The sequence below is a fragment of the Anolis carolinensis genome, chromosome 1 (assembly GCF_035594765.1).
Source record: "Anolis carolinensis isolate JA03-04 chromosome 1, rAnoCar3.1.pri, whole genome shotgun sequence".
NCBI lineage: Eukaryota > Metazoa > Chordata > Lepidosauria > Squamata > Dactyloidae > Anolis > Anolis carolinensis.
This window is the reverse complement of record NC_085841.1, coordinates 18,895,933-18,919,862: the sequence shown is the minus strand read 5'-3', so window position 1 is coordinate 18,919,862 and position 23,930 is coordinate 18,895,933. Positions and strand designations below refer to the sequence as shown.

Sequence of the window (23,930 nt, the reverse complement as noted above, 5' to 3'; positions counted from 1 at the left end):
CTGCTTCATCATCCACTACGACGGCAACTTCCTCATTCCAACGGCAGCTAGATGATTTTTATGGTGTTGTAAATTAGCCTCCCCACATATAAGTGGTACCTAAATTTCCTACTTGATAGATGCAACTATCTTTTGGGTTGCTTAGGTCAGCAACGAGCAGGGGCTATATTTTATTTTTAATTGTCAGGTGCTCATCCCGACACAGGCTGGCCTCAAACTCATGAGCTCTTTGGTCAGAGTGATATATTGCCGCTGGCTGCTAACCAGCCTGTGCCACAGCCCGGCCTCATATATTCATGGCTCAATATAATGACATGATGGAGCCCTCGATAGTGCAGTGGGTTAAACCGCTGAGCTGCTGAACTTGCTGGCCGTAAGGTTGGCATCTCCAGCTTCTGCCAACGTAGCAGTTCGAAAACATGCAAAAGTGAGTAAATCAATAGGTACTGCTCCTGCAGGAAGGTAACGGCGCTCCATGCAGTCATGCCGGCCACATGATCTTGGAGGTGTCTACAGACAACGTCAGCTCTTTGGTTTAGAAATGGAGATTCTAAACCCCCCAGAGTTGGATATGACTAGACTTAACATCAGAGAAAACCTTTACTTTTATAATGACATGAAGACACACAACAACAAATAATGTTGTAATCACCATGATTCAAAGAGGCATAACAAGAAGTGTAATGTATTTAAGAAGACCCATCTCCTAGTGTGCAGTGAGGCTTTAGCAGATTGAAACAAATTATTTTGTCAGATATGAGATGTAAGAGTGAAAGGGCCTCATGGGCCATTGAGACCAACCTGGAGCTCAATGCAGTGACTCCAGATAAAGCATTCCCAGCAAGTAGCTTTCCAGACTCTTTTTGAAGACAATCAGATAAGAAGACCCCCATCAGCTCTCTAGTCATTTGGTTCCATTGACAAACTGCTTTTGTTGTCAAGAAGTTCCTTCTAACATTCAATCGAAATCTACTGTTCTCAACCTTACACCTGGTCCTGTCTTTTGGGGCAGCAGAGAGCAGGTCTCCCCCTCTTCTCTGTGACAGTCTTTGAGACATTTACAGAGTTTGGGCAAATTGTCAGTGACATTCCAGGAATTCAACATATTTGCTGATTGAAAGTGTAAGGCTAGCATTCAAGTACCTCTACATCCCTGAAGAATGAGTCTCCAACCACCAGCACCTTTATTTGCTTCTTGTTGTAGTTAGTGGTTACTTTGGCTCCTTCTTTGGCATGCGGTACCCCTTGTTGCTGGTTTCCTGTTTGAGCCTCTTCACTGCTGCTGTCCTCCTGAACCGTAGAGAGCAACTGCTTCGCTGGATCCCTTCTGCACAGTTTGCTCCTGACTGTAAGCCCCTCTGTACTGACCACCTAACTGCCAGCTTTGAATCCCACCCGGGGAGAGCGTGGATGAGCTCCCTCTATCAGCTCCAGCTCCATGTGGGGACATGAGAGAAGCCTCCCACAAGGATGGTAAAAACATCCGGGTGTCCCCTGGGCAACGTCCTTGCAGACAGCCAATTCTCACTCCAGAAGCAACTCAAGTTGCTCCTGACACACACACAAAAAAACTAACATTGATTGAAGCCAACTAAAAAAATGTGGTGCCCAAATGCTTCCTCTCAATGTGATGGTAGTCTCTCCAATTCATCCCTCAAGATCATTTTCCTCTAGTTGGTTTCCAGGTGGATAAATAAGCCCTGGGCCCAAAAAATATTAGAAAAGAAATGTAGAGGATAAGGTGCTAGCCATACACAACCTTTGTAATCTCACATCTCATTACTTCCACCCCCACCACATGTTTTACATGTGCTTGGATCAGCCTTATGAAAGGCATAGATATCTTGCCCATCATATATTGTTTCATCCTAAAATATCTATAACATAGGACTGCGTGGCAATACACTAATTTGCAAAGTGCATTAATACGTATTTATCTAATACAATGGTTTTCAACCTGTGAGTCCCCAGGTGTTTTGGCCTACAACTCTCAGAAATTCCTGCCAGTTTACCAGCTGTTAGGATTTATGGGAGTTGAAGGTCAAAACATCTGGGGACCCACAGGTTGAGAACCACTGACTTAATACATTTAAGTTAATGTGTTGAAATGGCTTGTTCAGCTCTCTGTTACAACTGTACAATTGCCACTTGAATCCATATTATTAGCCTGACTTTAAAAACTCACATCTAATGCTTCATGCAACTACCGTTGTTGTGATGTGCAGTAGACGTGTCACGAGGGGTGTGTATTCGAATTATCTTTCAAAATACAGTAACTGAATGGTTAAAACAGCATACTGTGTATGCTTCCTCATATCAAGTATCATTATTATAACCGATGTTAAAGTTGTTATAAATTTGAAACTTTATAATCCAAAGTAGTTTCTCTCTTCTAGTTTACATTTTAAAAATAATTTGAAACAGAAGTAGCATAGTACATGCCAAAATTCAATTAAAATTCAACGCCCCGGGTTCTTGTATGGCCAAAAAGACTGTTTCCCAAACCTTGTGGTCAGTTTCTCCATACCTCACAACCTCTGAGGATGCCTGCCATAGATGTGGGCAAAACGTCAGGAGAGAATACTTCTGGAACATGGCCATATAGCCCGGAAAACATACAACAACCTTGTGATACCGGCCATGAAAGCCAAGCCTTCAACAACTCAATTGAATCTATTGGATTTTACCTATATGTTGACATACCACTCAACCTTTGATTTAATGGGTCTGCTCTGGTTGGAACTTAAATTAATGGTCATCAAGTAATCTCTGATTTATAGTAATGCTATGAATGAGAGATTTTAAAGGCAATTTTATCATCCATAACCCAGCTCAATTCCTGAAAACTCAGGGCTGTGGCTTTCTTGATCTTTCAACCCATACTTTTTTTGTACTACCTTCTACTACCTGCCGAGTTTTTGCCATATCGCCAAAGCATGATAGGCCCAATTTAGTCATTTTAGCTCTCATGAAGAGCTTGAGCTTGATTTGCTCCAAGACCCATTTATTTGTCCTTTTGCTGGAACATGGTTTTCTTCTTATCAGCTTTTTCCACAGTGCAGCTTTCACAACCATACATCGAAGTAAAGAATACTATACATGAATTATTCATGACTGAGCCGAAGTAGAGGAAGTCTTTGACTATTTCAATGTCATGTAAACCATCTGTGAGCACTATTTTTACTTTCTTACTACTAAATTTTAATCACACTTCGGATCATTCTTCCTTTACTTTCCTCGATAATTATTCAAAGCAATTGCTATTTTCTGTTGATAGTAGGGTATTGCCTGCATATCTTAAACTGTAGATTTGAGGGATATGGCTTGCTAAGATCAAATATGGATGCGTACTGTTTTCTCCCTCTCCAGCCCACTAAAATTAACAATAATACCACATTCCGAAGCTTTCAAAGAGCAAAAAAAAATCAACTCGAACAAAATGAAAAATAAAATGGCATCTGAACCTCCTTTGAAAGAGATCTCTTACACGGGAACTTCTCACTCATATGAGAAAAGGAGCTAAAAAAAGATATTGCAGAGACCATTCAGCCTGTCAATTTATCCATACAGTAACTGTCAGAGAAACTAACAAGTGTGGAAACTGCAAGCAAGAAGCTATAGTCATAAGCTTAGAACTGTCAGTTTTCCTTCCTCCAGTTTTCATACCTTTTTCATCCAAGTCTAATTTCACTTTGCGTAGGATATAGTCTGCATATAAATTAAAGAGGCAGGGTGATAAAATACAGCCTTGTCTGACCTCCTTGCCAATGGGAACCCATTCTGGAGCATAAACTTGGATTCTAACTTTATTTCTGAGCTGTATCTGAAGTCCTACTTATATTATTTGGTCAGACTTTGCCTTATAACTGCTTTTGCTATCTCCTCCCTATTAATGCCACCCCATTTCTACTCAAGTATCTGACTCAAAATGCATTGAATATCCATATATAGATCTCCTCGTTACAATTTTTAAAAATTTAATAAGAGTAAATCCTAGGAAGCCCCACACAGAAAGGCCAAAGATATTTAAGGACAAAGTCTATCCAATATCAAATGTCTTTTTAAAAATGCAAATAACTTTCCCAGGTATAAAGAGACTCATTCAGCTATAAGGAACTATGCATGCAGCTCCCCACCATCTTCAATATTCTCTTGTGCAAAAGCCTGTAAAATGCTTTTGATTATTTTCTCCTATTCTGAGAAATGGGAAATGAAAACAGTGAGCTCAGTTGTACAGTCAACCCAGTCCTATTGAGGTTTGCTAAGAAGTAGACCTCACTTAATTTACCAGGATACACGCACAGAATTAAGCGGATATAAACTGTAGTTACAAACATCTTATTTGTAGATGCCTTCTTTATAATCATTTATTTATTTATTTACTTTTCTCGCCCTTGATGGGGGACTCAAAGCAGTTTACAAACATATTATGGCAAAATTAAATGCCTACACAACAATAATAAAATATAATTATTGATTGAATCATAAAAACATACATTGCAAATTGTGACGATTTGAAACCCACTGTAACTACCATGGCTCCATGCTATAGGATGCTTGGATTTGTAGTTTAGTGATATACTTAGAAGTCTCCTAGAAAGTTTCTAGATTACTCCCAAAAAGTAGTGAATTCAAGTACAGAATTCTTAGCACATCATAAAATTACTAATCTTAGGATTCTATAGTATGAAGCCATGGAAATTACAGTGGTGTTTTGTGGTTTCAGCTTCCGCAAGAACTGTGAGTTCGGAGCCCTGGCGTGTCTATCTTATCAGAAGGTTGAATGAGACACAGATGGGTTGAAGACAAAATTCTCACTGGCCAGAGAGATGTCAGTGGGGATAAAGAATCCAAAGAATTGACGTACCTCAATTGTGAATATTGTTTCAGAAAGTGTCCGGCTAGGATCCATTCCATGGTTGGTCATTGCTGTTTGGTCTCTGCCATGGTGGAAAACTTAAACTTTTATTGGATTATTTTTAAGTTTGTGTTTGGTTTTTGATCCGGCCCCAAGAGGGCTGTGATCAGGGAGGAATGTGATGGGGCAAACCATATTGGCCTAAATGGGTCTCAATATTGTCAGGTAGAAAAAGCTGTAATAGATAGGAATATACCTCCTGTGTAGAAAATACAGTTCTTATTAGACAGTGCAGTCTTTTAAAGGGTCAAGAGAGTAGAGATGTGATCCTAGAGGGACAGCTGAGTCATTTCCTGTCCTTAATATGATTCTGAGTCTCTTTGTATACTAAGAGAAGACCTGTAATTAGTTATAAGTAACCATCAAGAATAAACCTCCATAGGAGTTTGGATGAAAGTGAGAGCTCAAGAGTGTTTATTCATGCTGATGAGCTACTTTACAAGGCCAGAGGCTGCGATATAAGATCTCTGCTGTGACCAGGACTCTGCAGTGTTTTGGTGATTGGAATTAACTGCTTGCCTATGAGACACTCTGTCCCATTGTGCAGCTGGAGGAGGTTGTGATAGGATTGAATTCACGTGTCTACCTAGCAGGAGTGTAGTGTGTGTTTTACTCTTCTTATCTTCTACCCCTGCTAACAAATATTCCAGCTCATTAATACAATAGTGTCGGACCAAATAAACAAAAGATGCTTGGGAAGATGGCCATTTCAGTGGGAGCCCTGGAGAGAGTTTTGAGTTGGAAACACAGATAAGGAAGAGTTCCCAGGAATAAATTGCTCATATCACGTAAGAACAAGAAGAAGACCTTCAAGCTCTTGTGCAAGCCCACTGTGTGATTTCCGTGTCTTCCAGGGACATTGTGAGAGGATTATGGACATTGCAAGATCACATCCTGAAATTTAAGGTGCGGAGAGTCAACATCCTCAAGGAAATTAATGGAAAAATTACAATAAGTCAAATGGAGAGCATAGTGCAGCTAGAGATCTATGTAAGGGGAATCATAATTCATAATTGTGGGTCTGGGGCTTCGGTAACAGTAGTATTAAAATTCTACAACTACCTTTTAAGGCTTTGAATTTCAATAAAGGGCCATGTTTACTATACTTATTACACTTACTATATAAACAGTACAGTTGTTCCTTTACATACTTTTGCGGATTTGGCTGGTTATTCATAGATTTGATTAAAATGTTCTCTCTTAGGTCCTCCAGTGTGATTCTCTGGTCAGCTTCCAGCTCAGCCTGAACATAGAGTAACACTGGAAGATGTGTTGTCGAATGCTTTCAAGGCTGGGATCACAGGGTTGTTGTATGTTTTCCGGGCTGTGTTGTAAGACAATTACCTTCAAAGGGTCCTGGCTCAGGAGGGAAATCGGGCAGAAAAACTCAGCTCATAAGAGATGCAAAAAGCAAAGTTTATTTTCACCACTGCTTGAGAAGGCGACAGCCATACATACAGCCATACATACCCCAGAAGGATGTACTATGCAAATGGCATTTGCAAAAGCATGTTGCAGCAAACAAAGAATTCATACCTTTTGCTTGTCTAAAATTGACCAATGGCTGAGGGTCTTCCTCACCTTCCACATCCACTTGGCGTAAGTGATACCTATGTCCTCACTTGTTGATTTCAAGCTAACTTTTGGTCTTGGAACTTTTTGGAGAAAGGCACTAGCTCACAAGAAAGGGAGGGGCATATGCAGAGGCAAAGCTACATAGGCAAAAGTTTACTATTTTCTGGCTTATGGTCCCTTCAGTATGGCCATGTTCCAGAAGTATTCTCTCCTGACGTTTCGCCTGCATCTATGGCAGGCATCCTCAGAGGTTGTGAGGTATGGAGAAACTCAGCAAGGAAGGTTTATATATCTGTGGAAGTTCTGGGTGGGGGGGGAAGAACTCTTGCCTGTTGGAGGCCAGTGTGAACGTTGTAATTAATCACCTTTGTTAGCCTTAAATGGCCTCCCCAGCCTCTCATCCTAGCCTGGGGGAATCCTTTGTTCAGAGTCGCTAGCTGCCCCTGATTGATTCCTGTCTGGAATTCTTCTGTTTTCAGAGTGCTGCTCCTTATTTACAGTCCTGATTTTAGAGTTTTTAAATACTGGTAGCCAGATTTTGTTCATGTTCATGGTTTCCTCCTTTCTGTCGAAATTGTCCATATGATTGTGGATTTCAATGGCTTCTCTGTAGTCTGACATGGTGGTTGTTGGAGTGGTTGAGCATTTCTGTGTTCTCAAATAATATGCTGTGTCCAGGTTGGTTCATCAAGGGCTCTGCCAAATCAGCCATAGCAGAGCCATACAGCTCAGAAAACATACAACAACCCAACACTGGAAGATCTATAAACTCCTAGGTAAAGATATAGAAATTTGTTTACTCCGTTTTTTGCTTTCAAGGGAGTTCCATGCCCCTAATCCAGCAAATGAGGTGGGCTGAGGAGATTTTACACAGGATAACAACCAGGAAAAGCAGACTGTCTGTCTTCTTGGAGAGTTAATTAGCTGAGTTAAGAATGGAATAATGACGACGAAACTCTAATAACAACAAACACATGCATGTTAATTGCCATTAATTAATACACAATTACAATTACATCACAGTTAGTGATCTCCAGTAAATTAACATATGCTTTTGTAGGTTTGGTCATTGCGGTAGGTATTACTTAAGCAATTGTGTGGTAATGTGTGAGCACATCAGTTTCCTTTCCAACCGAAGGGCAATGAGGCAAAACCATATGCAAAATACCAAAACCACTGCTTAATGCAATCCAGAAAGAGATTCTTGTATAAAATGTCATTAGAAATTATATCACTTAAAATAACTAAATTGTCATTTTTATTAGATGATTCCAGTGTTGCTTAATAACTTTATTGAAGAGAGCTTTGGTTAAATTCCACCTAATTCTTAAGCTGTATTTTTCCCTAGGAAAATCCACGCTTGGCTGTAGACTCATATAATGCGTTTAATTTTATATTTTCTTAGATTTCAATTTCATATTTTATTTTATTATATATTATATTAATTTATATTTTACATTGGTTTGCTGTGAGTTTTCCAGGCTGTATGGCCATGTTCCAGAAGCATTCCCTCCTGACATTTCGCCCACACCTATGGCAGGCATCCTTAGAGGTTGTGAGGTCTGTTGGAAACTAGGCAAGTGGGGTTTATATATCCGTGGAATAATGTCCAGGGTGGGAGAATCAACTCTGCTCTGTTGGGAGGCAGGTGTGAATGTTGCAATTGGCCAGCTTGATTAGCATTGAATAGCTTTGCAGCTTCAAAGCCTGGCTGCTTCCAGCCTGGGGGAATCCTTTGTTGGGAGGTGTTGGCAGGAAGCAGCCAGGCTTTGGATCTGCAAGGCCATTCAGTGCTAATCAAGCAGGCCAATTGCAACATTTACACCTGCCTTAAACAGACAAGAGTTCTTTCTCCCACCCTGGATATTCCTGATATTCTATATCTACACACACACATATATATACATTTTTATTATACATTATTTGGAGCTCCCAGTGGCGCAGCGGATGAAACTGCTGAGCTGCTGAACTTGCTGACCAAAAGGTTGGCGGTTTGAATCCGGGAAGCGGAGTGAGCTCCCACTGTTAGCCCCAGCGTCTGCCAACCTAGCAGTTTGAAAACATGCAAATGTGAGTAGATCAATAGGTACCGCTTCCACAGGAAGGTAACGGTGCTCCATGCAGTCATGCCGGCCACATAACCTTGGAGGTGTCTACGGACAATACCGACTCTTTGGCTTCGAAATGAAGATGAGCACCAACCCCCTGAGTGGGACACGACTAGACTTAATTCCAGGAGAATTTTTTTACCTTATATATTATTTTATTATGTGTTTAATTTTATACTTTCTTACATTTCAATTATTTCCTGTTTTATGTGATTATATTATATTAATTTATATTTGACATTATTTCATGTCATTATTTTTGAGGGAATTTGTTTGCGCACGCTAGGCCTCCACGCTAGGCCTCAATCCAGTCAGAGGCGCGAGGGCAGTGCGTCGCCCCTAGCAACGGCGCGTCGCCCCTAGCAACGGCGCGCGCCTTCCCCACCCCTCCCTTTCTTTCCCAATTAAACCGTCCCTTTTAAAAAGAAAGGGGGGGAGGAGGAAACGGTCTGTTTGGCTCTGACAGGCGTCGCTTCCCTCTAATCGCGAGCGCCGCAAGCGTGTGAGAAACTCCTCTCCTAGCCAATAGAGGGAGTAGAGCCTCGGAAGCGGGCCAATCAGAGGGCGAAGTGTGCTCCGGCCCTCCCTCCCTCTCTCTGTGGGAAGGTGAGTGCGTGCACGCTGCGGTTTTGTCTGGTCTGAGGGAGAGAGAGGTAAGAAGCATCTTTTTCAGGCTCCGTGCTGAGCTCGCCTGCCTTCGCGCGCCATTATTGTCATGTCCTCACCGTCGTCGTCGGGGGAGCAGTACGAGGAGGGCGCCTACGAGAGCCAGGCCAAGCGGCTGAAGCCCAGCAGCGCTGCCGCCGAGGAGGGAGAGATCGAGTACGGCGGGGCCGAAGAGGGCGAAAGCCGCCGGGAGAAGGCCGCCCCTCGCGCCGGAGGTTCCAGTGGAGGGGTGAGCCGGGAAGGAGGAGGGCAGGGGCAACGGAGGGTCTCGCAGCCGGGTCTTGAGTACGTTGCAAGGGTGCATTTATTCTGTAGTCCAGGCATGGGCCCTCCAGGTGTTTTGGACTTCAACTCCCACCATTCCTAACAGCCTCAGGCCCTTTCCTTTTCCCCCTCAGCCGCTTAAGCGGCTGAGGGGGAAAAGGAAAGGGCCTGAGGCTGTTAGGAATGGTGGGAGTTGAAGTCCAAAACACCTGGAAGGCCCAAGTTTGCCCAGGCCTGGTGCAGATGCACCCTTTCAATAAATCTCATAGAGCAGTGATTCTCAACCAGCGGGTTCCCCAGGTGTTTTGGCCTAAAACTCCCAGAAATCCCAACCAGATTACCAGTTGTTAGGATTTCTGGGAGTTGGAAGCCAAAACTTCTGGGGACCCACAGGTTGAGAACCACTGTCATAGAGGCTCAACCAATTCAACCTAGTTTGTGGCAGCCACAAAAATGAAGTTTCTGGAATCGGAGTTGGAAGAGACCTACCTCGTGGGCCATCCAGTCCAACCCCCTGCCAAGAAGCAGGAAAATTGCATCCAAAGCACCCTCGACAGATAGCCATCCAGCCCCTGCTTAAAAGCCTCCACCACACTCCAGGGCAGAGAATTCCACTGCTGAACAGCTCCCATATTTAGGAAGGCCTTCCTCATGTTCAGGTGGAATCTCCTTTCCTGTAATTTGAAGCTATTGTTCCGTGTCCTAGTCTCGCGGGCAGCAGAAAACAAGCTTGCGCCCTCCTCCCTATGACTTTCCCTAGGTATACATGGCTATTATGTCCCCTCTCAGCTGTCTCTTCTGCAGGCTAAACATGCCCAACTTTTGAAGCCCCTCCTCATAGGGCTTATTCTCCAGAACCTTGATCATTTTAATCATCTTCCTCTGGACACGTTCCAGCTTGTCAACATTTCCTTTCAATCGTGGTGCCCAGAATTGGACACAGTATTCCAGGTGTGACTAAGGCAGAGAGAAGGGGTAGCATGACTTCCCTGGATCTAGACACTGTATTCCTATTTATAACCCAGAGCCCTTCCATACAGCCCTATATCCTAGAATATCAAGGCAGAAAATCCCACAATATTTGCTTTGAACTGGGTTATCTGAGTCCACACGGTCATATATTCCAATTCAAAGTAGACAATGTAGGATTTTATTGGTTTGAAGCTATTGTTCTGCGTTCTAGTCTCCAAGGCAGCACAAAACAAGCTTGCTCTCCTCCCTATGACTTCCCCTCACATACTTATACATGTCTCTTCTCAACCTTCTCTTCTGGAGGCTAAACATAATGGTAATAATAATACACTTTCATTATGTCCTGCCCCCTCTCCACAAGGACTCAGGGTGGCTCACAACAGAATCAAGTCATACTGAAGCAGAAACCAAAAAGACAAGACGTATATAACCAATAATCATAAACACAAAATTTAAAAGAAAACAATATCACAGTAAATAAATATATAGGTTAAAATTGTACTGGGTTTAAAAATATATCTCACCGTGGGGGTAAAACCAGTTAAAAACCAATAGGTATCAACACAGCTAAAAGACTACCACCATAATGAAAAGTAATCAACCATTTTCAAAAGCCAGTTTCCACATCAAGTTATTTTAGTTATTTCTTAAAAATTTAAGTTAAACATGCTCAGCTCTTTAAGCCACTCATAGAATAAATAATAATAGAGTAGGAAGAGACCTCGTGGGCCATCCAGTCCAACTCCCTGCCAAGAAGCAGAAAATTTGCATTCAAAACACCCCCAACAGATGGCCATCTAGCCTCTGCTTCAAAGCCTCCAAAAAAGGAGCCCCCACCACACTACGGGACAGAGAGTTCCACTGCTGAACAGCTCTCACAGTGAGGAATTTCTTCCTATTATTCTGATGGAATCTCCTTTCCTGTAGTTTGAAACCATTGTTCCGCATCCTAGTCTCTAGGGCAGCAGAAAACAAGCTTGCTCCCTTCAATGACTTCTCCTCACATATTTATACATGGCCATCATGCTGCCTCTCAGCCTTCTCTTCTGCAGGCTAAACATGCCCAACTCTTGATGAGGGCTTATTTCCCAAACCCTTGATTATTTTAATCACCCTTCTCTGGACACATTCCAGTTTATCAACATCTCCCTTCAATCGTGGTGCCCAGAATTGGACACAGTATTCCAGTTGTGGTCTGACCTAGGCAGAATAGAGGGGTAGCATGACTTTCCAGGATCTAGACACTATATTCCTATTTATGCAGGCCAAAATCCCACTGGCATTTTTTAGCTGCCACATCACATTTTTAGCTCCTGCTTAACTTGTCACGAAGACTCCAAGATCTTTTTCACACTTCTGTCAAGCCAGGCGTTCCCCCATTCTGTATCTTTCATTTTTTTAAAATAACAGTAGTATAAAAGGAGTATAACAACTACTATGGTAAGTACTGCACAATTAAACAGGAAATAACACTTTCAAACCAGGAACAGATTTTTTCAAATTTTGTTACATAGTGTACACCTAACTATTTTCTCTGTGTTGGGTGCCCTACAATATCGCATTATTTCAGGACCTTGCTGTCTTTTCTTTTTTTGTTTGTTTGTTTTTGAGTAGTTACTGCATTTTATTTATGGTCCCTCATCAATAGATGTATGGTGGTGGAGGAGCAATAGTATCAAGCAAGTTTGGTAGATATGTAAAAACTTGGCAAATGTGCATAAAGCTTTCCGTATACAGTACATTACCTCTATTTTGAAACACAATAGGTAAACTACTTGTGCACCTCTCTTCAGCACAGATTTATGAATTGACACTTAACCAAAGATCCTTGCCTTATTAAGCATGTATTTTATGTTTGAAATTACCTGGATTGGTACCCTGAGTCTTATATTTCCCAACCTGAACTCAACATTTTCCCATGCATGACTGATGCAGCAGAAATAAATTGGTAACTTTGAAATATATGTACTGCTTTAATTACTAAATACTACACCTAGATAAGGCCTCAATACCTAAGGGGCAGAAGATCCTGTCTATTTTTGGAAACTAAGCAAGATCAGCTTGGGTTAGTCCTTGGATCAGTGACTGCCAATGAATGAATACTAGGTGCTATAGGCTATACAGTATTTCAACGGAAGTAACTAAGAAAGCTGTATGAGTATTCTTTACATAAAACAATTCTATGAGATTAATATGCTCATGCTAAATTGACAGACACGTGCAGACTTCAATATGAGCAAAAATAGCAATGTATTATTTGTTTCATTGGTATTATTGCACAGTTAACAGATTTTTGTAATATGTTTGTAAGCACACAACAAGCTATTGAAAAAGAAATAGCCTTTTAATAATTTCATTTTAAAAAATCAGATTGGATCTTAAATATTTTCTTATAGATTATGTGTTCTGATTTATTTTCACACGTTGAGATCTGTAGTTCTGTATTGTCAAAGCCTTTTTACCATTATGACAAGTCATCAAAACTTTACTATCTTTTATAATGCAGCCAGGTTACAGAGCTGGATCTGGACTTAATAATATTCAGATCAATCCATTAAAATTATTGGAACAAATAGTCATGAGTAACATATGTTTTATTTCAGTATTTACGGAAAAATTTATAAACAAGAAAATAAATTCAAATAACCTGTGTTCAAATAATCTTTTCCAAGTCATTGTAAACTGTAATTGCTACTTTTAATAAACCAAATTTGTCAATTGCACTGAACACTTCTCTTTCTGGGTTTTGCAATGTGTAAGTGCCTCATCCATGAAAATATTGAATAAAACTGTTGTAAGGAGGGAAAGGAAACATTGTTTGATCTTTCACCAATAGGAAACCTAAGAGACAAAATATATTAACATTTCTGACCTGGAACACTTCTTAGAAAATGTTTCAGAAATAATTTCTATTTTTAGTAAAATGGTGTTCTAATATACTGCTTACTTGACTTCTGTACAGTAATCATGTAAGAATAATAATGTCAATTTTGCAAGCTGCATAGAAAGACACTGAAAGTTTTTGCTGATGTAATTTTGTCTGAAGAACTGTGTCTTTCTTCCTAGGTAGTCATTTGTTAAGCTTCAATTTCCTTTTTTAATTTTAGATTTGATCAGTTCTGTACCTGTTCTGCTTGTCCAATTTAACTTGCACTATGTTCTTGCTAATTCAACGTATGAAATGAGTAGCAATACAATGCTATTTAATTTGGTCCTCATTCATATTATCTGAAGGCGAACAATAAATATGTGTATTTCCCCTACACAAAAAAGACAGATTTTACAATATCTGAGTTGCCTGATAAGTTCAATCACATTTTTAATTTTAGATGTAGTGAGAATAAACATGAGTTTTATTCATTAATCATTTTTATTTGATATTTGAGAATTACAAGTAAATTGAATGATTTCTTTTTTCAGGATGGAGGTGGCAGTCATCACAAAGTGTCCGTTTCTCCTGTTGTCCATGTCAGAGGGCTCTGTGAATCAGTTGTTGAGGCAGACCTTGTGGAGGCTCTTGAAAAATTTGGAACTATATGGTATGTTTACTGTGCATTGACTTTTCAGTGAATGATAACAAACTTGTAAGACATCACATGCTTGGACTTATTTTTAAAATGAAATATAAGCCACAAACATTTGAAAAATATATTTTGGTGGCACATCACTATACGTTTCCCCTACATGGAAGCTGTGCCTCAGTATAAAGTAATTTTATTACTTCATTCTTAGAATTTTTTTAATGTACTGGTAAAAAACAAAGGTTGTATTTAGAGAATGATATTTTGGTTTAATAAAGGATGCGCATGAGGCTTCTGCAACTCTTCCCCCCATAAACTGGGAAATAATCCAGAGAGCTACAATTCATTTTATCAGTCAATTTGCAGTGTTCTTACCTTTGTTCATATGCATCTTGTGTTACATCTTGTATTGCATATTGTTCTGTATTTAATTAGTTCTATTATTTTATTAATCTGTTTGTAGTTGTGTACCTTTTACTGCTGAGCAAATCAGGTCTTTGAACTGTAATCAAATTTTGATTGACAATTAATTTTAGTTCTGAACTGCGGAACTGTAGTTAATAGCTTCTAAAAAAACAATGTGGTGAAAGTATGGTTTGAGGTTGACTTCCATCACGTAATCACTTCCTTATTTCTTCTTTATTTGGAATACAGTAGGTTAATAGTCCTACTTAAGATGTAATAGGATGCTTCTTTAGATATATTGTGCTTTAAATAAACAGATTTTTAAAATTAATGGGAAAACTATGGTGAGCCTCTTATTTAGAGCAACATGGTTGTGTACCGTTGTAAGAGGGTTGTTCCTATATTTGTTGCAGCCAGTGTGTAGTTGACACTTATCATTCCTTTGCACAAAAAACATACAGACATCAGAATGATGGAGATCAACTCCAGGTCAGACTACTGTTACTCGAGATATAGATATTCTGTATCTAATACTGGTTTCAGAAAAAGCTGTACATGTCCGTCTTTTCAATTTAACCTAATGAAAGAAGCTTTTGTTCTGTCATGAGTACATCATGCATCATTTATATGTAGAATTAAATTAATTTATAAATATATTAATTGTATCTAAAGTTGCTTGAGCAGCGTGCAGTTTATATTTGTTTAGTTTAGAAATGAAACAACATTTTTGAATTACAAGTAAGGAAAATAATTGACATTAAATTCATGTGTTAATCCCAGTTGAAGCCCATTAAATTAGTGGAAACTTGATAAGTTGCCACTTAAATTCCATAGATTCTGTGATATGCTGTATGCTATAACAGTGGGTTTTGCTTTTTATAAGATCAAATGTCTTTTCAACAATTGATGAGCTTACATTGTATTTTTTAAAACAAAATCCTGTAGTTACGTCATGATGATGCCATTCAAACGGCAGGCTTTGGTAGAATTTGAAGATATTGAAAGTTCCAAGAAATGTGTGACATTTGCAGCAGACGAGCCAGTATACATAGCTGGGCAACAGGCATTTTTCAATTACTCTACAAGCAAAAGAATTACTCGTCCAGGAAATACAGATGATCCCTCTGGAGGGAATAAAGTTCTGCTCTTGTCAATCCAGAATCCTCTATATCCAATTACAGTGGTATGTCTTATTTTAAGCGTTATTTCAAATGACCTTTCTGTATCGTATTTTCTTACACATCTACACACTCGGTGACAGTTGTGTTCTGTCTTGTTTCTTGTACAAGTAGACACTTAAACAATGGCACTTAACATTTCAAAAGGGGAAAAAATCACATATTCACTTTTCTTTGCTAAATAATTTGTTCCTCACAATAACAAAACAGTTCAGAAAGGAATTTTTTAATTTGTACACAACAACGATAGATCCATTTAGGTTAGATACTACAGTAGAGTCTCACTTATCCAACATAAACGGGCCGGCAGAATGTTGGATAAGCGAATATGTTGGATAATAAGGAGGCATTAAGGAAAAGCCTATTAAACATCAAATTAGGTTATGATTTTACAAATGAAGCATCAAAACATCATGTTACACAACAAATTTGGCAGAAAAAGTAGTTCAATACGCAGCTATGCTATGTAGTAATTACTGTATTTATGAATTTAGCACCAAAATATCACGATATATTGAAAACATTGACTACAAAAATGTGTTGGATAATCCAGAACGTTGGATAAGCGAGTGTTGGATAAGTGAGACTCTACTGTAATTTAATTCTATTCCAGAAATCTTGATGAATGGTTTTGCCAATTGTATAGATTTATCAAACCAGTCATCTAGCCGACAATTAATGAGAATTATACCTGCATTGATATTGCTTCCTTCTTTCAATACACATTTTCACTGGGGTTGTAAATGGTGAGGTTTCTCCACATAATTCAGATTTCACTTATTTCTGTGTATTGTCTCTAATTTTTAGTTTAGTCTTTAGTTATTGTGTGAATCTTTTACTATTCAGCAAATGATAATGGATTATTTTTCTCTTCTGAGGACTTGTTTTAGAGACTAACTTTCAAATGTGTTTGGGGGGGGGGTGATCTCTCAAAATTCACAAAATATTTATGAATAAAAACATGATATAATAAAGACAGATCAGTCCATGAAGGTAAACTGTGAAGCTGTGTTTTCTGTTTATATTATACTGTTTCAGAATTAATCTTCCACTACCATATTTTTTTAGGCTTATGTAACTACTTAGGGGAGCACGGAGAGCAGTTCTGTAATGGGAATAAATGGAAATAAACCCAGAAACCTCCTATTAAATTACTTAGTAAACCAGAGATAATAATTTAAAGAGCATTTGTAAATGTTTGAGTGATTTTCCTTTTGTTTTGCAGGATGTCTTATATACAGTATGCAATCCTGTTGGAAAAGTTCAACGTATTGTCATATTCAAGAGAAATGGAATACAAGCCATGGTTGAATATCCTTTTAATGGATTTTCTTGGTGATTATTTATGTTATGAGGGTTATCTTATGGCCATTAGGAATCCTTCAGGGCCTCAGAGAAACAGTTATCCTTGGTTTTCCCTCCCTCTATCCTATCATGCAAGCAGCTTAACTGAGATTGAGGTGTACATTTGAATACATTGCTCACATGAACTCATAAACAAGTCATCTTAAAATGTGGAACATTTTTAAAAAGGAAACTTGATTGGAAAATACATGAAATCATAAATATGATATTTCACACTGCTTTGTTTGTCTTGGTGTATCAAAAGAGCTTCTGTTGAAACTGGAAATTGCTGTTCCTTGAATAAACGTTGTAGAGATTTTCAGCACAGACATAAGAATCCAATTGATTACTTCATACTATAGTGAGAAGAAACTTCCTGCAGATCTTTGAGTATGCTAACCTTCCTTACACCGACCCACAGTATAACCCCCCCTTTAAGACCTCAGTGGAGACTTTACAGAGAGCAGTGAAGTTCTTCAGAGGGGTGCTTGTGAGGGTGCAAACAAGGAAAGCTCCTCCAAAATCTGACAGTAAGTTTCTTGTAGTTGCTTGGTTTATTGTTTTAGGAAGAAGACAATATTAGTTGAAATAAAAATCCTTAACATGGCTTACATTTGAATCTGTTCTTTGTGCCCAGAAGGCAAAAGCAGCACTGAATGGAGCAGATATATATGCAGGGTGCTGCACGTTAAAAATTGAATATGCAAGGGTAATGATAATACTTTCTTACTTTTTTGTATTCCTCTGAAAGAAATGCACCAAATAAGAATTGCTGTTTGTATCTTCTTAACAGCCAACTCGACTGAACGTCACTCAAAATGACAATGATAGTTGGGACTATACTAAACCATATCTGGGGAGGCGAGGTAAGTGTTTTGGTTACCATTCTAAATCTGTGTGTATTCATATATATATAAGCAGTTAGTTTGTCTGATGTGTTAGTAATTTCAAGCCAAGTATTGTTGATGAAGCTCTGTTGTAAAAGGCATCTTGTAATCCTGGAGAAGAATAATTCAACATTAGTGCCCCCTGCTGGTTATATTGAAATATTTAGTTCATCAAGGAGCCCACACATCCAAGCATGTTTGCAGTACAAGAACTTGCATTTCTCCAAGCAGCTCTCACTCTTTGGAGGAGAGGACACTGGTGCAGATTATTCCTTACAAACTACAAACTTGCACACTGCTTCTCCATGGAAAGGATTTCCCCCATTTGTTGGACAAGGCATTAAGAAGGATAGAGGACTCCAGCAGGCTGACTCTACACTTCATCATGCACTGCATCGGCATCATCAAAAAGCCCTCTGAAAAATCTCAGACTTGCAACTCACCTTGACTGCATACTACATGCACCACCACCACAAGTATATCAAGGAGGACACTTGCCATACTTCTCGTTTGCTTGGTATGAATACCATGGTAGACTGTACTCATTCTAATTTAGCTTGCATGTATTTGTTTCCAATCTTATGTCCCTATAAAAATAACAGCTGTAGAACAAAACTGCATAAAATGAATGATCCAAAATTTTTGTTTTTCTCCTGTTCATTGTGGTAATTTTGGGTTTTGTATGTAAGATAAAATTGGAAGTTAGGTTTTCCAGTGTAAATGTTAAAGGTTAATTGGAATTCAAGAGCACCCTGTCAGATAATTCTTATCAGGCATCTAGATTTAATGGAAGATATAATTTACCTAAGCATTTTAACTTCAATGCTTAGTTGAAACATAGCTTTCATCAGTAAAACAACTGCATGAAAAAAATTTAAGTGTATAGTCTGGCTTCTTTAAATTGTTCTTCTAATTGAATGACTTGTATATAATTTGCTGTAATGTACTTTTTGAAAATCTAGGCATTTATAACATGGACTTGGGAACTTACCTTATCAAGGTAGAGTATCTTCTAAATTTTGAACATGAAAATGAAGGTTTCAGTTCGTCTTTTAACTACTGCCTAAAGGTTATTTTAATTGGTTGTGCTTCAGCTTGTAAAAAATGTACATTTAAAACTTAGGCCATGGACATGCAGAATTAATTGTTTGTAAAAGGTTAATAAGGGGGCTGCACTATTGGTTTGCAGACTGTCGAACCTCAGTATTTGTTTTATAGAGTTATATTGTTCAATCTGTCTTGTAACTTAACTGCTTTTGACCTTTTTAATACATAGTCAAGAAACTTGGTAGAAATTCAGTTCAGTCAGTTTCTGCAATACTAAATGAAACCATGAGAAATGAGAGTCTTTTCCTTAAGGCATGGCAATTTTTTACTTTTATGTGAACAGCAGATCCCACAATGCTAATTGCAGGTTACTTTTGAAGGTATTTTCAGAAGGACTATAACCTAAAGAGATTTTTCCGGGCATTTACTGGAACTCCTATTTAAAAAACACACTGAAAGTTCCCTTGGATATTTGCAGCTGTTTGACTCTAGTTCTAGTTATGAGCTGAAGAAGGAAAGAGAATGAAATAAAACATTTTGAATTAATATTGTTTATAAGGTGTATAATGGTTTCCCCAAGAAAGAAGTAATAAATAGAAACACAAATATTACATTGTTCAAACAGGATTGTATACTTTTGGGCTCTGGAAGTTAAGAGTATGATGGAAGTGGCTTGCAGCTGCAATTTCAATGAAGCAATAGAAAGCATGCTTGAGACGCTTCCTTCTTATGATGTGTGCTGCATAATAATTGACAGGGGGTGAGCCATTTCTTCAACTTGGGAGGGTGCACTAAAGAAAACTTGTTAAGGTTCTTGGCATCCTAACAGGCTAACACAGTTGGCTTGCACAAAAGTATCCCTGTAATAGGCTGCTTTACATGTATTCTTCAAACCATCCCATCCTTAAGTTGGTATCTACTACTGTAGTCCTCCTAACCTACATTTCATTTATTTATTTACTATATTTATACTCCGCCCTTCTCATCCCGAAGGGGACTCAGAGCAGCCTTACAAGTAGGCAACAATTCGATGCTGCATAACATACATACAACAAAATAAACAGATACATTAAAACCAAAGAATTAAAAACATATCAACATTAAAACCAATTATTAAAACCATGCAGTACATGATTCTGGTCTCAACTTAAATGTTCTGTGTAAAAGATTTTGGACATGTTGAAATGTGATTCTTATTTTGCACTTGTTCACCGGCATATTCCATGATTAAATTGATAGGTTATGTTAGTCTCTTCAGTGCAATCATTTCCTACAATCATGGTTTTAGAATTTGTCTTGGTTTCCAGTATTTGAAGATTAGTTTTTGCTGCCATTCTTTTGTGAAACCGCAGTGTCTTGGTTCATAAGAACTTAATCGATCATTTAACATTTATTACCAAGATCGTATTTATTCCATTAGAAAATCTTTTATATTATATGTAAATCAGATATTGTTTTTGAAAAATAGGTTGAAGACCAGGTGCTAAAAAGTTCCCCTCTTCACATCTTTTCCTTCAATCAAATGGTTATAAGAAGACAAATCTATTTTTTTAGTTTGAACAGTTGCCTGAGCAAGTACTCAGATTTTTAAAGCAAAATGTAAAATGTTGTCATCAAAAAATGAACTCTCTTAAATGGCAGTGATTTTAGCAGACTGAACATTTCTCATTTCTCATTGTTTGGCAGTCAGCTGATGTATTGGTACTTCAGATGGTTTCATGAAAGCAACCAGTATTGGGTTAAGCTAAATACTGGTTATCAAGAGAAATGTACTAAGCATGAAGATGATGTAACTAAACTATCTTCACACAGTTTTCATCCAGTAGTGTTGACCCCTTGATTAACTTTACATTCATGTATAAAATGCAATTTGCTGAAAGATCTTTTCATTGTTAAAAGTACAGTCATGATTGCAACTATATATAGACTGTATTGTCTATCATTAGTTCATGTGATAATGTATGCACATAAATATGATGCTCCCTATTGACTTACTATGAAACATGTAATACAGGTTGTTGTTGGATTATGCTGGAACTTCTTGAAAGAAGCCCACTTTGAAAATGTGTTGCTGTTGAAGCTAATAGTTTGATTCAGGTACTGTCCTTCGAAAGTACTGCATTTACACCTTGTTTTTATGAGAGTTTGTAGAATTGTTTGACAGGATTGTCCATAGTGTTGTATGGTATTAAGAAACTATCTAGTTTTCTTAGTTTTAAAATGTTTCATTTTTTCAAGTGCAGTATTTTTGTGCCAGCAGGAATGATGGTATTCTACAATTATATGTTTCTGTTAAAGGAAGTTAATTTGAATGGCTATCTTAAAATGTCCAAAAATTAATATCTTAACATAGCTTTGAAATATTTTCTGGCCACTGTGAAAAACATGATACTAGTTAGGTGAAACCCTTGGTGTGTTCTTTCAGTGGGGCAGCTATCGTTGCCTTAATGTAAAATGTACTTTTTTTCTTACTGATCAGACTGCAGTACCTTTGAGAAGGGTTGCTTCTTTTTGTCTTGTTTTATGCTTAATACTGTTTCCACCCTTTAGACAGAGGGAAAGGCCGACAGAGACAAGCTATTTTGGGAGAGCATCCCTCATCGTTTCGGCATGATGGCTATGGTGAGTCCAGTGGCTTTTAGTTATGTAACTAAAGAAGGTCTAAATCTCTGTCGCAAACAAAATTGATGATCGTGAAAACTCCCAACACAGTGCAGCTATCCAGCATTGTTGCCTCACAAATGCATGTGGGAACTCCAAGGGTGCACAATATCACTCTTGTTCATGTTCCCTATAATAAGAGGTATGTCTTTAGCATTCTGGAGGTAATATAGCCATCATTTATAGGGGCTATTTGACAGTTTTGCTATCCAGGAGTCTTTCTCTGTAGCCCCCTTTCAGCACCTAGATATTTTTCCTGTTTAATCTGCAATATGCTGTACTATTCAGATATCAGTTCCCGCATTTGCAAGTACTTTCTTGAAGCAGCTTGCTTCTGGTTTGATTAAGGGCCTTTCAGTTGATACTGTGGTTAAATGGACATTGATTTTATTTGTTGTCCATCTAATAATTCTTTCTAAATGAGATTCAACCCTTAGAACCAAACTTAGACTACTGTCTCGTACGGCTTGTTAAAGCCCATTGAAACATTACTTGTTCTTAAGTCTGCTCATTTGTGGTGGCTTTTTTTTTTTAAAGTTTTCCTTTTGGAGAGCATGACATGGGAAGAAGAAGAATGCATAATTGATTTGTCCTGTCTGTATATACTTTGGTATTTTAGGTTACATTAAATTTACATAGCAAAACTAACATGATATGATTTTCCTGATTCAGCTTCTGGAGAGAAAAGATCAGGTTATCCAAGAGTTGATAAAATACAGATCATTTTTTTCAAATCTGTGCTGGGTGTTGCTGCCAACCACATCGTACTTAGAAATCACCTATATAATAAGTATTAACAAGTAGCACAAATTGTTGCTATTACCTATTTGACATTGTCATTAGTTGATACTAGCTAAGGTGTGAGTTTTTTAACATCTCTGGACATTTCATGTTGAACAAACTATGTTCCTCTGATTAGAAAACAGATCACTAATCTATCAAACCTTGATATTGTTAATCAGGTAAATCCAGCTGTTCAAATGAAGTTAACCAAGGAATACTTGTATCTTTAGGAACACATGGACCTTTGTTGCCATTGCCAAGCCGATATCGAATGGCATCTCGAGACACTCCGGAGCTTGTTGCTTACCCACTTCCACAAGCTTCCTCCTCATACATGCACGGAGGAAACCCCTCAGGTTCTGTAGTGATGGTTAGTGGATTGCATCCCCAAAAGATGAACTGCTCAAGAGTTTTCAATTTGTTCTGCTTGTATGGAAATATTGAAAAGGTAAAAACGAAAGAACAACAGCTAGGCAATGTAACATTAAAAGTTACTTAACAAAGAAGTATCCAATATTTTCCAACCAAAACTGCCTTTTCATATTCTTTAAGTTATATCGTCTCTCTCTTCTCAAAATATTGCAGGTGAAGTTTATGAAAACTATTCCCGGCACTGCATTAGTGGAAATGGGCGATGAATATGCTGTTGAAAGAGCAGTCACACATCTTAATAATGTCAAGTTATTTGGGAAAAGGCTTAATGTTTGGTATGTGTACGATCTATCTTTCATTTTAATACTGCTGCTGCAACATTTAATATGCAAACATTCCAACATATTACAACAGCTGCTGGATAAAGTTTTTGGGGAAGAGTGCTATCTGCATTCACAAAGGATTTACAGATTTGCTTAATGTAAATAGTTGAATATTTCATTGACCTCAGATAACTGAATTTATGAATTAACAATTTACTCAAGTAGTTTATAATTACATGTAAGATCTGAGTTCTTACTTTGTTGCTGTGTTGTTTTGAGAATGGTTTTAAAATATAGGTATTTTTACTGCAAAAGTTTTCTTCAACATGCACTTTTCATTATAGTGTGTCCAAACAGCATTCAGTTGTTCCTAGTCAAATATTTGAACTGGAGGATGGAACAAGCAGCTATAAAGACTTTGTAATGAGCAAAAACAATCGCTTTACTAGTGCTGGTCAAGCATCCAAGAATATAATCCAGCCACCATCTTGCGTATTGCATTACTATAATGTTCCATTGTGTGTGACTGAGGAGACCTTTGTAAAGGTAAGAATAAAAGCTGCACATTCACCGTTTTGAAATGAAATCTAAATATTAAGTATCAAGTCTGTATTGATATTCTTAAAAGTAGATTTCAGGCACTTGTATAGTTCCCAAGCGTGGATCTTTAGAAGATTTACTCTAAAGTAGTAAGTATATTTAAGGTTTCACTGTTAGCGGGTGTGCCTTTACAGAAGACTAATCAGTTTTTCTCTCGATAGAATTCTAAAATGTTTCATTGTCTTAAGTAGAATGTTTAAATGAACAATGTGAAAAGAGTTTAAATGGATACAGGCAGCCCCCAAGTTATAAACAAGATAGGTTCTGTAGGTTTGTTCTTAAGTTGAATTTGTATACAAATCGGAA

General features: G+C 38.2%; 1 protein-coding gene across 1 annotated transcript in view; it reads left to right on the top strand.

Annotated features, from left to right (window-relative positions):
- The first annotated feature begins 9,188 nt into the window (after nt 1–9,188).
- The window catches only part of hnrnpll (heterogeneous nuclear ribonucleoprotein L like), a 19,645-nt gene continuing 4,903 nt past the window's right edge, over nt 9,189–23,930 (top strand). The window contains exons 1-10 of the mRNA XM_062970543.1: nt 9,189–9,496; nt 13,924–14,042; nt 15,375–15,612; nt 16,833–16,920; nt 17,566–17,660; nt 17,745–17,817; nt 21,436–21,507; nt 22,560–22,777; nt 22,915–23,036; nt 23,369–23,570. Of these exons, the coding sequence (XP_062826613.1) occupies nt 9,317–9,496; nt 13,924–14,042; nt 15,375–15,612; nt 16,833–16,920; nt 17,566–17,660; nt 17,745–17,817; nt 21,436–21,507; nt 22,560–22,777; nt 22,915–23,036; nt 23,369–23,570 (1,407 nt within the window). The 5' untranslated portion in view covers nt 9,189–9,316. The remainder of the gene's footprint in view (nt 9,497–13,923; nt 14,043–15,374; nt 15,613–16,832; nt 16,921–17,565; nt 17,661–17,744; nt 17,818–21,435; nt 21,508–22,559; nt 22,778–22,914; nt 23,037–23,368; nt 23,571–23,930) is intronic.